This window comes from Thermobia domestica, chromosome 4 (genome assembly GCF_964235325.1).
Source record: "Thermobia domestica chromosome 4, izTheDome1.hap1.1, whole genome shotgun sequence".
NCBI classification, from domain to species: Eukaryota; Metazoa; Arthropoda; class Insecta; order Zygentoma; family Lepismatidae; genus Thermobia; species Thermobia domestica.
In genome coordinates this window covers 303,034,723-303,048,290 of record NC_137457.1, presented here as the reverse complement: position 1 = coordinate 303,048,290, position 13,568 = coordinate 303,034,723, and the positions used below count along the sequence as shown (strand labels likewise).

The 13,568-nt window shown below is 33.9% G+C and overlaps 1 protein-coding gene across 1 annotated transcript in view; it reads right to left on the bottom strand.

Annotated features, from left to right (window-relative positions):
- The window catches only part of LOC145684265 (uncharacterized), a 70,174-nt gene that overhangs the window by 19,946 nt on the left and 36,660 nt on the right, over positions 1-13,568 (bottom strand). The window contains exons 5-6 of the mRNA XM_081756395.1: positions 12,272-12,352; positions 4,563-4,861 (exon numbers count right to left, since the gene is read on the bottom strand). Of these exons, the coding sequence (XP_081612521.1) occupies positions 4,563-4,861; positions 12,272-12,352 (380 nt within the window). The remainder of the gene's footprint in view (positions 1-4,562; positions 4,862-12,271; positions 12,353-13,568) is intronic.

Below are 13,568 nucleotides of genomic sequence, written 5' to 3'. Positions count from 1 at the left end.
CACGGTAGAACATAGATATTTAGATAGAGCGCATACTAGTTCCTTTGTAATTCCTTATACCGCTTGGGATCGGTCCTGTAGTTTCTAAGGCACAGCGTTTCGAAATGTGAATTTTCGGTGGTTCATAACTCTGAAAGAAGACGTTTTTCGTCCCATGTTTATTAAAACTTTTTCCTTTCATTTCATATAAGGAATCACCTCCCAAAATTTGTCGGTGGAGTTACCTACCACCCTGTTTATATATATATATATATATATATATATATATATATATATATATATAAAGGATTAGACGACAATAAAATTTCGCAGAGATCCTTTTATTTTTCAGCAAGCTGAATGTGAATACGTGGGAAAATGTTTTCATATAAATAGGACTTATTTTGCGCCGTAGTGTTAGAAAAACATATTTGTTCAAACATACGTACGTACATAGTTTCTTATCGCTATCAATGATATACTTCTGTAAACAGTTTCTCTATACAAGGTATCTACTGAATTTCATTTTCAAAATTCCAGTATATTCAGTATAACTATCAGCAAAATTCCAGTACCTAACACAATGATTTTTTAAAGTTCATAAGAAATAATCACGCTCTTGATGTTTGTACTTGTTTTATATTATAACTTATATAAATAATTGTATATTATTCTATTTTGTTTTGTATGGCTGCGAAACATGGTCACTTACTTTGAGGGAAGAACATAGACTGAAAGTATTTGAAAACAAGATCCTGAGACGAATATTCGGACCCAAGAAGAACGGGAATGGGGAATGGCGGAAACTTCATAACGAGGAACTACATAATTTATACGGTTTACCAAACATTGTTAGGGTCGTCAAGTCTAGGAGGCTTAGGTGGGCGGGTCATGTAGCTAAAATGGAAGAAAGCGGAAACGCTTTCAAAGTCTTGACTGGAAGACCAATCGGAAAACGACCATTAGGAAGACCTAGGCGCAGATGGGAGGACAATATTAAGATGGATCTCGCAGAGATTGGAATACAAAGTAGAAACTGGATGCAGTTAGCTAAGGATAGAAGTCAGTGGAGAGCTTTTGTGAACGCGGCATTGAACCTCCGGGTTCCATAGGCCATAGAGTTAGTTAGTTAGTTATATTATTCTATTTTAGTTATAATACAAGATTGTTATTACTAGGGCTCGGAAGTTGAAGACCTAAAAATTGCCTAAAAAGGACCTATAGAAAGACCTAAAAATATCTAAAACGGACCTACAAACTGGAAGAAAGGACGTAAAAATAAGACCCCATTTAATTAGAATTATCCATTTAATGACTATAATGCTCGAACTAAAATAAGAAAACTTCCCCTCCCTCATCCCCCTGCTGGAGGACATTGTTACCCCTCCTTATCTGACTTGTAATTGATGCAGATCTGGTCTTATCGGTCCAGTCGTTGAAGAATATCTTATTTTTTCAATTTTCTTTGCTAATGAAAAGATGTTTAAGAGGTGGTGGTGATTCGAATTAATGACCAGTAAATATATTGTCGAAAGATGAGGTGCAAAAGAAAAGCGTTAAGACCTATAAAAAGCTTTAAAAAGACCAATAAACAAAGAATCACCGAAAACGGCAAAAAAGGACAAATAAAATCCACCATTTTCTGGCTTACAATAGCTCAAAATGAATTTATGTTAAGCCTCGTCTTCGAGCACTCGTAAAAAAGAGAATTTTTCCTCAGCTTCCGGGCCCTAGTTTTTACCCTGGACTTTTTGGAGTTCAAAAATCCACAGTAGATTATAAAGAATAATAATATTTGTATATTTCAAATTTTTTCCAGTATGTGGATCAAAACTCCAGTATTTCCAGTATCAAGATTAAATTCTAGTATTTTCAGTATCAGTAGACACCCTGCTATACCACACAAGTAACTAAAATTCAATTTTCAAGAACAGATGTCTATAAGTGAAGATATGTGAGAATCTACATGCTACACAAATTTCGTTAGGTTTTTGGTAGATTCTGAGTTCTGATGTCTCAAGATTATTTTCTACGTAGATGAATAATTAAGAAAAGAAATAGCAACAAGGGAGGTTCCAGAGGAGGGTCTACATCCTATAACAAGAAATAATAATATATCTTGCATCCTATAACAAGAACAAATAATCTATCTGGATACAAGATTAGTGTTTATTTTCAATTTTTTTTTATTAATATTTAAAACCAGTATAAGATTTCAGAAGCAACAGAAAGAAAAGGAAGTATATAGTACACATTAGCCTGCAAGCGCACCCATTCGTCAATATATATGAAAAATATCGAGATAAGACTCTGGACTAAGTTTCACAGAAACAACAGTAGCAAGTTGTTGCTTACGGCAGACTTTGGTCACCAATTTCGAACACAAAACATTAATTCACAGGAGTTGAGGTTAAGGCTATCAACCGGCAATGCGTTCGATGTTAAACATATGTTTTATCGAACCATGTTTAAGTTGACTTTGCTTTTAAGCAAAGGAGCAAACTTCTGGTGGAAGAATCGGAGCACACTGTGATATTAATATATCGTGTATACTACAACTGCAACACCTACATCAGCGTAACGACAAAGCAGTTGGGGAAGGACGAAGAATTAGTGTCAATCTAGAACTTTTGTGTATATGATGCATATTTAATACAATGCATAACCAAAAATTTGTAACAGCGTTATGCACGATTAAATAATTCCTTTATTTTTGTAATGAAGTCCCCTAATCTATAGTGTATTTTTACCAACGTGCAATCAGTGGATCGGAGCACTTAAAAAATTTCAATGCACAATTTTGAAAGTCTCTATTGCAATAATCTTTTCCAAATGTCTTTAGATACTAACAAGAAATAATAATAATAATAATAATAATAATAATAATAATAATAATAATAATAATAATAATAATAATAATAATAATAATAATAATAATAATTTTTATTAGGCAGCAAACAGCATACATAGCTACTAGTGCGCCCAGACGGCAGGTATATGATACATGTAAACCTACATATACAACAGTCTTCATCAATACAAGCTATACATGCTATCGATATCGTAAAGTAATAATAATAATAATAAAATTAACATACAAAAAATAAAAAGATTTCCTATATGACATGTAGATAAAGACTCGTACCTAAGATAAAAAAAGAAACAATGCAGTATCCGAAAAAAATAAAAGCTTAAACCTAGAAGAAAAGAAAAGATGATACGAAATTAAAAGATAAATAAATAAATAGGGAAAATAAAAAATAAATGAATAAATAGCACACTTACAACACTTAAGGAAAACCTTTCAAATGGCACCTCACTAAATTAAAAAAAAATTAAACATTATAGTTCCTTTAGAAATTTAACGTCTACAACGAACTTTAGCAAAGTTAGGCTGGAAAATATCTACAACAGAGTAATATTTGTTTGTAGTATCTATAGTTTTATAAATAGAATATTTCGAAGTATAAACATTCGAAACAAAAGGAACAAAATTTCTAATGTTACGGTAAGGAGTTCTTATGGAAAATAAGCCATTAATAAAGAAACTTCCATGAAGAAGATAATTAAAAAAAATCAAATCGAAAATATAACACCTATCGGGTTAAAGATAACAGATGGAGTTCTTTAGATATAGTTCTTTAGATATACAAGACAAGTTCATACTTTGAAATCTTTTATTCTGAATAAACTCTATGACATTTACAAAGTACTTAGCTTCATTGTTCCAAACTACCGTGCCATACTGCAAATGAAAACGCACGTTACACATGTAGAGAATTTTACAAGTATTAATATTTGAAAAATTACGGCAAAGCCATTTCAGCATTGCTAAGTTTTTATCTGGCTATATATGTGATTACCTGTAAATATTTTTGGAATAACAATTTGTTGTCTAGTATTATCCCTAAATCTTTAACATAAGTTCCAAATTCAATTTCCCGATTACCAATTGTATATTTATAAAACAAAAGATGAGTTTATTTTGAAAAAGTTATACCTTGAGTTTTGGCAACATTCAAAGGCAGAAAATTATACTCTGACCATTTAACTAATGTTTCAATATTTTCTTGCAACGTAACTTGATCTCGAACAGTATTGATTTCACTAAAGAATTTTATATCATCAGCATAGGTTAACTTTTCAGGTAGGTCATATACAATAAAAACAGCAAGGGACCGAGATTGGAACCCTGGGGCACACCAGATGTTATGTTATAAATGGAAGAAATATAGCCATTATACCTAACTCTAAATTTCCTGTTACTTAAACATGAATCTAGCCATTTTATTATATGATTTGACAATTTGTACTTGTACAGCTTACTTATTAATAAATGATGAAGCAATTTATTAAAAGCTTCTGCAAAATCAAAGTAAATAACATCAGTCTGACCACTAGATCGAATAACAGAAAACAAACTATGAACAAAGCTTGCCAAATTTGTAATAAATAATAATAATAATAATACCGTCGAATCACCAAAATTGCACAGCTGATTAATGAATAACTTAAATCATTTACAAATTCAGTGAATGCTCAGGTTCTTCTAATACATGAAAGTGAGGTAATCCCATACTTACCTCGTCCGAGACCCATATTGGGATGAACACATATAATAGGACCAACGCCAGGGCCTACGTCTCGTTCCTCAGTCGTACTTGTAAATGATATGCAGTTAGATCGATATGGATACTCCCAATTGTCGGCCACCGCAACATAACCGAAAGATTCTTCTAATCTGAGATCTTCAGATTTTGATGATGTATAAACAGTCTGACAAGGAGGAGGTCTTGGTTCTAGTGGTTCTTCCTTTATGCTCTCCAGCTTATGAGGATAGTTGGAGTTTAAGCCATTACTCGTAGAGTTTGTATTTGGCTGCCTGATTTAGGAAAAAATAAAAATTATGAAGAATATCACCATTAGAAAAAACGCAATAAGATTAAGCAAAAATTTAAATAGTTTTTATGTATAACTCTTGAAATGAGTTTCTAATGAACACAGAAGACGCCGAAACACAAAACATTACAGGAGCGATTTTTCAATGTGTAGTTTGAGAATCATCCAACAATTGAAGCAATATATACAGGGTTTACAAAAAGTCTCACAATATTTTGGGAACAGATTTCTCACATCAATATAAGAAAAAAGTTCATATGGACTTGTGCTCAAACGTGGTTAGTTTCGGAGTTGGGACCTATCGTAGTTGGGTCAAGATATCACTGAGAAACTGGTATGTGAACTATCCAAATATCCATGTTTAAGAATGCTCTAGTACTTGCACACCAATTCTTAGAGAGGTAGGTGGAGAGTGATCAAGTACTTCCAAACAGCCTCTCTAAAAATGATTGTGCAAGTACCGGAGGTTCTGAAATATCAATATTTGGATAGTTTACATAGTAGTTCCTCAGTGATGTCTTGACCCTACTACGATCGGTCCTATAGTACAGAGCGCGAGAGATAGCATGAGCTATGAGAAGTGGGAGGTAGGAAGAACGCTATTCGCTGCAAGGGTGACAGTGGAGAGAGGAGGGAGATTTTTTGGTAGTACTTCTAACCCATGCTGATACTAACCTTCAACATAAGTGAAAACAACAGAACTATACACAAAGAACCACACTTCACGGAACACAAGAACACTGTGTCCGGTTTGGCTTCTTCATGTGTCTCTCAAGACGCCCCCATCTGTGTCATAAATAACTACTCCGGGAGCAGTAGCTTACGCAGGAATTTGTTTCGGGAGGGGTCCAAACTCAATATGAGGGTATTTTATATTAAAATTCCTAAAATTGCCCCTAAAGTTAGGCTAAATTTACACAAAAGTCGAAATTTCGGGGGTCCGGACCCACAGGACCCACCCCTGCGTAGGTCCCTGCCCGGGAAGGAGGGTACTAATAGGACCACTTTGTTTTACCAGAGAAAATGACGAACTTCCTTGTATAAGGGGGGGGGAGGAGTTGACAGGTCTGTAGCCACGATTTTCCTAAAGCGAGGACATGAGTCGTGGTCCCTAGAATGAATGAATTGCAAATATAGGTTGTGTTATGTGATGTAAGTTTTACTTACTTTAGCTTACGTTACGATCATCATGCATAAAAAAAAAAAGAAAAAGTAAGGAAACCTTTAATGCACCGAGTGCACTTTTACATCTTATTAAATAAATAGGCTAATTTATGTTCAGATTTTTCTAAATGAAGATGAGGAAAGGAAGGCTACCGATTGATTCAAAGTGTCTCTGTCATCTCTTCCCAGAAATGCTTCAAATCGCCAAATTCTAGTTCACTGTTGTGGCAGTTAGTAACACTATTAGGATTGCCCGTTCCTTTCAAGCGTGTTGGTTGCGGATTCCAAGGTGTAGTGCTCCAGGTTTACACTCCACACTACAGACATCAATTCATGTATTATATTTTAATTGCATTATTCTCTACACATTATGTAATTTTATTTTCGTATTTCATGCTATAATTTATGTGTATAATCGCACTCGTATTGTAAATTTGAGCACAGGAACTTATTTCATTACATGGAGCATAACAAAGCGCTGGCGAAAAGGTCTAATTCTGGCACCTGAATAATAAGAAAAGAAAGAAAACTAAAAAAATTAAGAATATACACAATAATTTTATCAACGAAAAGTTTCAAAGCAACAATTTTAGTTTAAGACAAAAAATCACTTATATTCGCAGTGAATTAGCTTGAAGTGTTATAATATCTATAAAGGAAGAAACAATTCGATCTAAAAGGTAAAGTTATCTTATAAGATAACATTAAGGAAGAATAATGTTGTTTGTCGAGGTACCAGAATTAAATATGTTTAACTGCTGAGAAGTTACCGTTTCGGGGACTATTCTGCTCCGAACCCGTATTGCCACGCAAACATGAATTACTTTATCTAACACGTACTAGGATGTTCATCAAAATTCTCTGTAGAAAACTTAAACCCTGAAGTATCAAAACTGAGATGTTAACCAACGTAGTCTGGCATAGTCGTTTTTCAATACAGCTAACTCTCTTCTTATGTGTTAACAAGACTATGAAGTTCAACCCATACTTTACATTTAAAGTATCTAATAGATGTAGCTACCCTCGATGTTGAATCTACGATGGATCAATTATTTAGAAAGAATAATAGAAAGTAGGGATCAGTCACGGCGAAGTACATAATACGAATATTTTTAAATATATACAGAAAGAATATGTAATATGTGTATGAAAGGACGAAAAGAGTCTTAATTTGAAAATAATAAACCTTGCTTACGAATTATGAATATAAGTATTTAAGCTACAAAAGAAATAATGAATGAAAGAAGAGAAATTTAGTCAAACATAGATACTTATCTGATACCCTGAAGAAAAATCCGTATGTCCACGTAGTTCGACAAATATCTGGTAGAAGGCCAAGAAACTAACCTATCATCCATTCTATATAATGTCCAAGTTCTTAGATATTTACCTTGTGGTTGAAGTATCCATACACATGAAGAGATGGTTGACGTCGTAATACAATTATGTTATCTATCTTCAGTTACTTCAGTAGAAGTTGTAAATGTTATTTGATTTTGTATATGTAATAGATACTGTACTTAATCAAACCTCAAGAATGTAAGATTGGACAGTATTATAAATCTGATGATCAAATGATTACATGGTTTTTCACAATCTCTTTATTCTCTTAGTTATTACTAAGTTCGTCACGGTATCTGGCAAAACTCCGTGCGATGTCACAATTAACGCCTTCCTTATGATCCCTGTTCATTCAAGAACCCGGACATTGCGTTACCGATGCGTAACAAGCAATTCCTCGCTGTAGCTGTCGTATTGATCTTCGTTCATTGGAGGTCGTAGGAGTTTGTACCGTGTGGTATGATTTACAGGAATAAGGGTACCCGTTAAAGAACAACATCAGTTAACATCTGTAAAGTGCCACCTGGTAAAAGGATAAATACCTTATGACGACGGTGAGTGGAGGAGACGTACGACATAGCGTACACCCACGCACGTGAAGAAATAGAAACTAAGAACCGTGCGTGTAAATGAGGATGAGGCTACCACAACAAAGGTCATAGCTTATGCTATCTCTCGCGCCCTGTAATAGAACTATGGGTCTTTAAAGTTCATTTCTTCACGTTTTCGGCACCCTATAACTACGAAACTGTGCACCTCCGACCACACGTTTATATGAACTTTTTTTCTTATTTTGATGTGAGGAATCTATTTCCAACATATTGTGACCAATTTTTGTAACACCCTGTATATACATATTGCTTCAATTGGTGGATGATTATATTGTTGTTGATACACACTGAAAAAGTTTGCTCCCAACCTCAACAGCTTCTTATATATATATACGTATCTCATCATTTTCTAGTCAATACAATAATCAATTGTCAGGGATTAGTCATATAACTAGTATAACTTAAGAAAAACTACATATAAATATTGAAATATTTATTAGGACAGAGGTGCACATCGCCCCCAAGTGCTTGGGTGCAATCTACTCAAAATTTACACAAAATACTGTGAATTTTCATATACAGGGTGTCCCATAAATTTCCATACATATGTAGAAAAAGAAACTTTTTTTTATGAATGCGACTTTTATTTATATAAATAATACGCTCTATATGGTTACCATTGTTTTGAAAGCATGTTTCGATGCGTGTCCTCCACTGATGAGAAACGCATGTATAAGCACAACTTAAGTTATGCTTGCAATGGCATTCGTGATACTAAAATATTAAAAAAAAAAAAAATACAAAAGTATTTATTGAAAATAAATAGATAGGAAGTTGAGTAGATAAATTTGATATGCAAACGAAATTTTTGAAAGTTAGACTATGCTGTGTACTTTAAACTTTTTTTTAAAAAAATGAGTATGATTAGTATTAATGGCTTGAAATTAGAACTAGAGATTCCATAAAGATACAATTTATGACTGAATTGTACAGTGCGTTGTGTGTCACCAGGAGACTTGTACCCACAATGATGAATGACGTTCTACTCATACAGTGCCATCGCGTGGACGGGGCGACCGGGACGATCGCCCTAGACGCCACGACCATGGGGGCGCTGGGAAGACAAATCAACAAAATTCAAGGAATTCAGATTATGTTGATAAATGAAATTTTTCAAATAATAATAATAATAATATTAATATATTTTAATAATGATCAGGCCACGGCTAAGTAAACTTTAGTATTTCATAAGTACAACACAACAGGTTTAATGCCCAGTTATATTGTCGTGTATATAATTATCTAACATACATTATTATACTTATACACAAATATAAGTTGTTTAATTATGCAGAAGTTATTGCCTGACAATTGTTTTGAACTTGTTTTGGGACATACTAAATACATCTACTACATGAAATCTAATCATTTCGTTATCTGAAGCACACATTCTCACACAGAGGAGACTTATGTAACATGTTAGTTCTTGCTTTTGTACAATAGAATGTCCCAATGTGTGCTGTTCTAGTCTTACCTATTGGGACACGTAATAATTCTTCTGAAAATAATTCTGGGCAGTCAATTTTACTGTTTAATAAATTATGTAAGAACAACAGATCAAACATCCATATCCTTTTTCCTAATGTTTGAAAACTAAAATTCGTTACTAAGTCTTCATAGGGGACATACTTTGGGTAGAAACCGGTTTTCTTGTATGCAAGCATTTTTAAAAATTTAAACTCTATATTTCTATTGCATCAGAGTATTTAGTGACATTTGGTGTCCAAACAATACAACAGCATTTTAATTTCGATATCACATACGAAAAGTATAACCTTATAAATGTTGATTTTTTGTAGAAATCCTGCCCTATCCTATAAATCAAACCTAGGTTTCTATATGCACTACTCGTTACTTCGTCAACGTGTTGAGCAAAGATTAATTTGCTATCAAATATAACTCTAGATCTTTGATAGTATTTGGGATAGACAAGGAAGTGCCACTTATTGTATAGGTAAAGATAATTGGATTTTCTTTTCTCGTGAAAGATACAGATTTATATTTGGACACATTCAAGACTAATTTATTCTTATCACACCATATTTGAACTCTTTGGAAATCCTTTTGAAGTTGCACGCAGTCATCAATTGAATTTACTTTGGAGTATAATTTGAGATTGTCGGCGAAATGAAAAACTTGAGAAGTTTTAATGAACAGAGAAATATCATTAATAACATGAAGAAACAACAGGAGACCTAGATTAGATCCTTGAGGGACTCCCGATAGAGTATTGAACTTGAGAATCACCAGAATTGTAAAACATTGTCTAGGCCTAGAATTATTCAACTGAAATTCTCTCCAGTCCTCTGTTTTTTTTTTAAGCTTGGAATTTAATATTTGTATTGTTATTTGTATATTCTATGCTTATACTATGTTGATGTGTATAAAGTTCAAAATAAACAAGAATAGCACTCGATTTCAAGAATTCAAAACCTGTTTTCATTAACTTTTATGTTTTAACTACAAAAGCCATCAGGGGCGGATCTAAGACGGACTTCTGGGGAGGCGGTGGGTTGTAATGCTGTTACTTAGAGCTACTTTTAAGAGCTCCGAACTCTGGGATGGGTTTTATTTATATATAAAATAAGAAAGTTTCCTCTTCTGGGGGGGAAGGGCGATTGCTCCCTGGATCCGCCCCTGAAAGCCATTCACTTCAAAAAATGACATAATACCAACTTATTTTATCTTACATTATGATCTTACATTCAATCAGGCACGTAGCCAGGATTTCTAAATAGGAGGAGGGGGGGGTCCGTGATATGAAATACTGTGGTTACACACCAGGGGATCGATCAATCTAAACTATTTTGCTGGCAATATATCCATATTGGTCTCTTAGGACAATAAAATGAGGATATGTTAGTAAGTATTTTAAGAAGAAAAACTATGAAGAAATCTTGAGTAAAAGGGAATAAAAAGTATTGAAAAAGGTATAGATTTCCGAGGTCATTCGAACTCGGTTCTACTTGTCTTCTTTTTCGTTTAATGCCATCAAGGATAGCAACGAGATCTCTTTCGGGAGTAATACATCCTATAAAAATGGGCTAGAGGTGCCGCGAAATTCAAAATGGTTCATATTATTGGTAATTCTGAGCATTTCTTAAGTTCTACCTGAGACTCTATGTTATCCATGCAGATAGATGGAATTCGATATGCTTCGTTACAATAATACCAACTTTCAACTCCCCCCCTCTCCCGGTTTCCTCCACACAAAGCTCCTCATAAGAAAGAGTAACCAAACACTTGCTATAGCTTTATATTTTGACGCTGATTCATCTTTTTCTCGTTTCTCTTTGTTTCATCCTTAATATTTTTCATTTCTGGATCCGAAGGGGGGGGTTCGGACCCCCCGGACCCACCCCTTGACTACGTGCCTGATTCAATACTTAAATCTAGGAGTACAAAATAAAGTGATTGTTTCTAACACACTGGGAAGGGGGGGGGGGAATTCTCGCCCCGAATGCTTACAACCCACGGGACGGCCCTGTACTCATACATGTTAGAACGCAGAGTTTTACTGAAACTCCTTTCCAAAGTGGAGAACGGATATTATGAAAAAAAAAAAAAAAAAAAAGAAAAGGTACTTACAAAGCGAGCGCCCCAATCTCCATGGCAGTCACTGAAAGTTTTTACAAATGACTGATTTAGAATGTATAATTTGACGAAGAAGCGAATAGCGAATTGTGATTTATACCTCTTTTTGTGCCAATTTATTATATGACAATATATTTCTTGAGGTGGTTTAGTTTTGTATCTTTATCTAGTACACCATGGCCCGCAAAATAAAAATCAATTGGGGTGAGATCTGGGAATCTGGTAGACCATTCCACAGGCCCACACCTACATATCCAAACATCTGGAAATTTTTGATCTAACCATTGACGTACATGAATACCAAAACGTTATTCCCCCTCCCCCCTATTTATGGAAACTTATGGGACAACCTTCACAGTGCAATTTTTAGTTACAGGTCAGGTACAGAACTTATTAGTACTTTTGGCAGGAGTCAAAATTATAGCGTACATTAATGAGATATACAAGAAATTGGTGATAATTAATACACTTTGCAACTTATACCATGATTATAATTTTAATTTTTAATTACGCTGATTAATGTATGTTTCCGTAGCATAGTCGATGTTTTGATATAATAGTTTTTCCGTTTGTTTTCAAGAAGCATATATTAATAAAAGATAATTACAATTTGTTAGTTAGAATATTATTAAGTTTTATATTTGCTTATAAAATATACTTCAATGTAAAGCAAAAGTACTTACACAAGCATATTCTTTTGGAATTTCATTCTCTCCAACTTCCGGAAAAGCCTTCTCTCCGATCTAGTTGCACCCCGCAACGATCTGAGGAAATAAAACACATTTTATTACGTACTATTTATCTCTCTCTCTCTCTCTCTCTCTGATCAATTTGCACCCCGCAATGATTTAAGGAAATAAAACACATTTTATCATGTACTATTTATCTATCTATCTCTTGAATCAATTGGCACCTCGCAATGATCTGTGATAACAAAACACATTTTATTATGTACTACTTATCTATCTCTCAGATTTACTTGCGCCCCGCAATTAAATATATAAACGAAACACATTTTAATATGTACTATCTATCTATCTCTCAGATCTAGTTACATTCCCTAATGATCTGAGGAAACAAACAAACACATCTGTGTTAGTATTCAATTGACTATTTTCTACAATACATACAGAATTCTTGTGTAGATAATATGCTTTAAATTACTGACCTATATGTTCTACAATTAAGTAAATTATTCTATCTTTTTTCTCTTTTGCGTTATTTGCATCTCATTTAACACCTTAACTGGCACAGTTTTCTGGAAATGTGTACTCTCACGTGGCAGACGTAGTACTACGTCGTAGCCACAAGAACCGTAGAACTAAGAAACAATGATGTATGTTTCACACAGACAACAATAGCACACAAGAATCAACAAAAATTCCCGCCTCAGCAAGACATTGCTACTGTTTTGAAATGCAGTTTGTGCTTCTTTTATTACAGTAGCAACAATGTTCTTACGAGCAACAATGTGCCATCTGTTATTCCAAAAACCAATGTCGTTTGCACATTATGAGTATTCAGAGCCATCTATTGATTTGTTTTCGATTTAAATGTAAGAAGAAAAGTTTTCAAGAGAGACTTTCGTCATTGCCACTGAACATTAGTGACAATTTAGTCAAGACGTAGTACCACGTCGTAGCCATTTCCACTGCACATATACCATGACGTAGTATTACGTCATAACCAGTTAAAGGGTTAACTCTCCTAAATTCATAAATATTTTTTAACAGCAGCAAAAAAAAAAAAAAAAAAAATCAGGTTTGAAAGGGTTACATTGGTAAGTCTTCCAAGTGTGTGTAATATTTTACGTTAGGTATTTTTATTTTTCCATTAAAATCATTCCAAAACCTTGGTGTCGAATTATATTTATAGTCCTACTACGTTCAGACTAATAGGATCATTATAAAATTAGCTAGGTTTATGTGAATAACATAATAACGAAATTTCATGTTAACTATTGATCATTCCTTACTACTT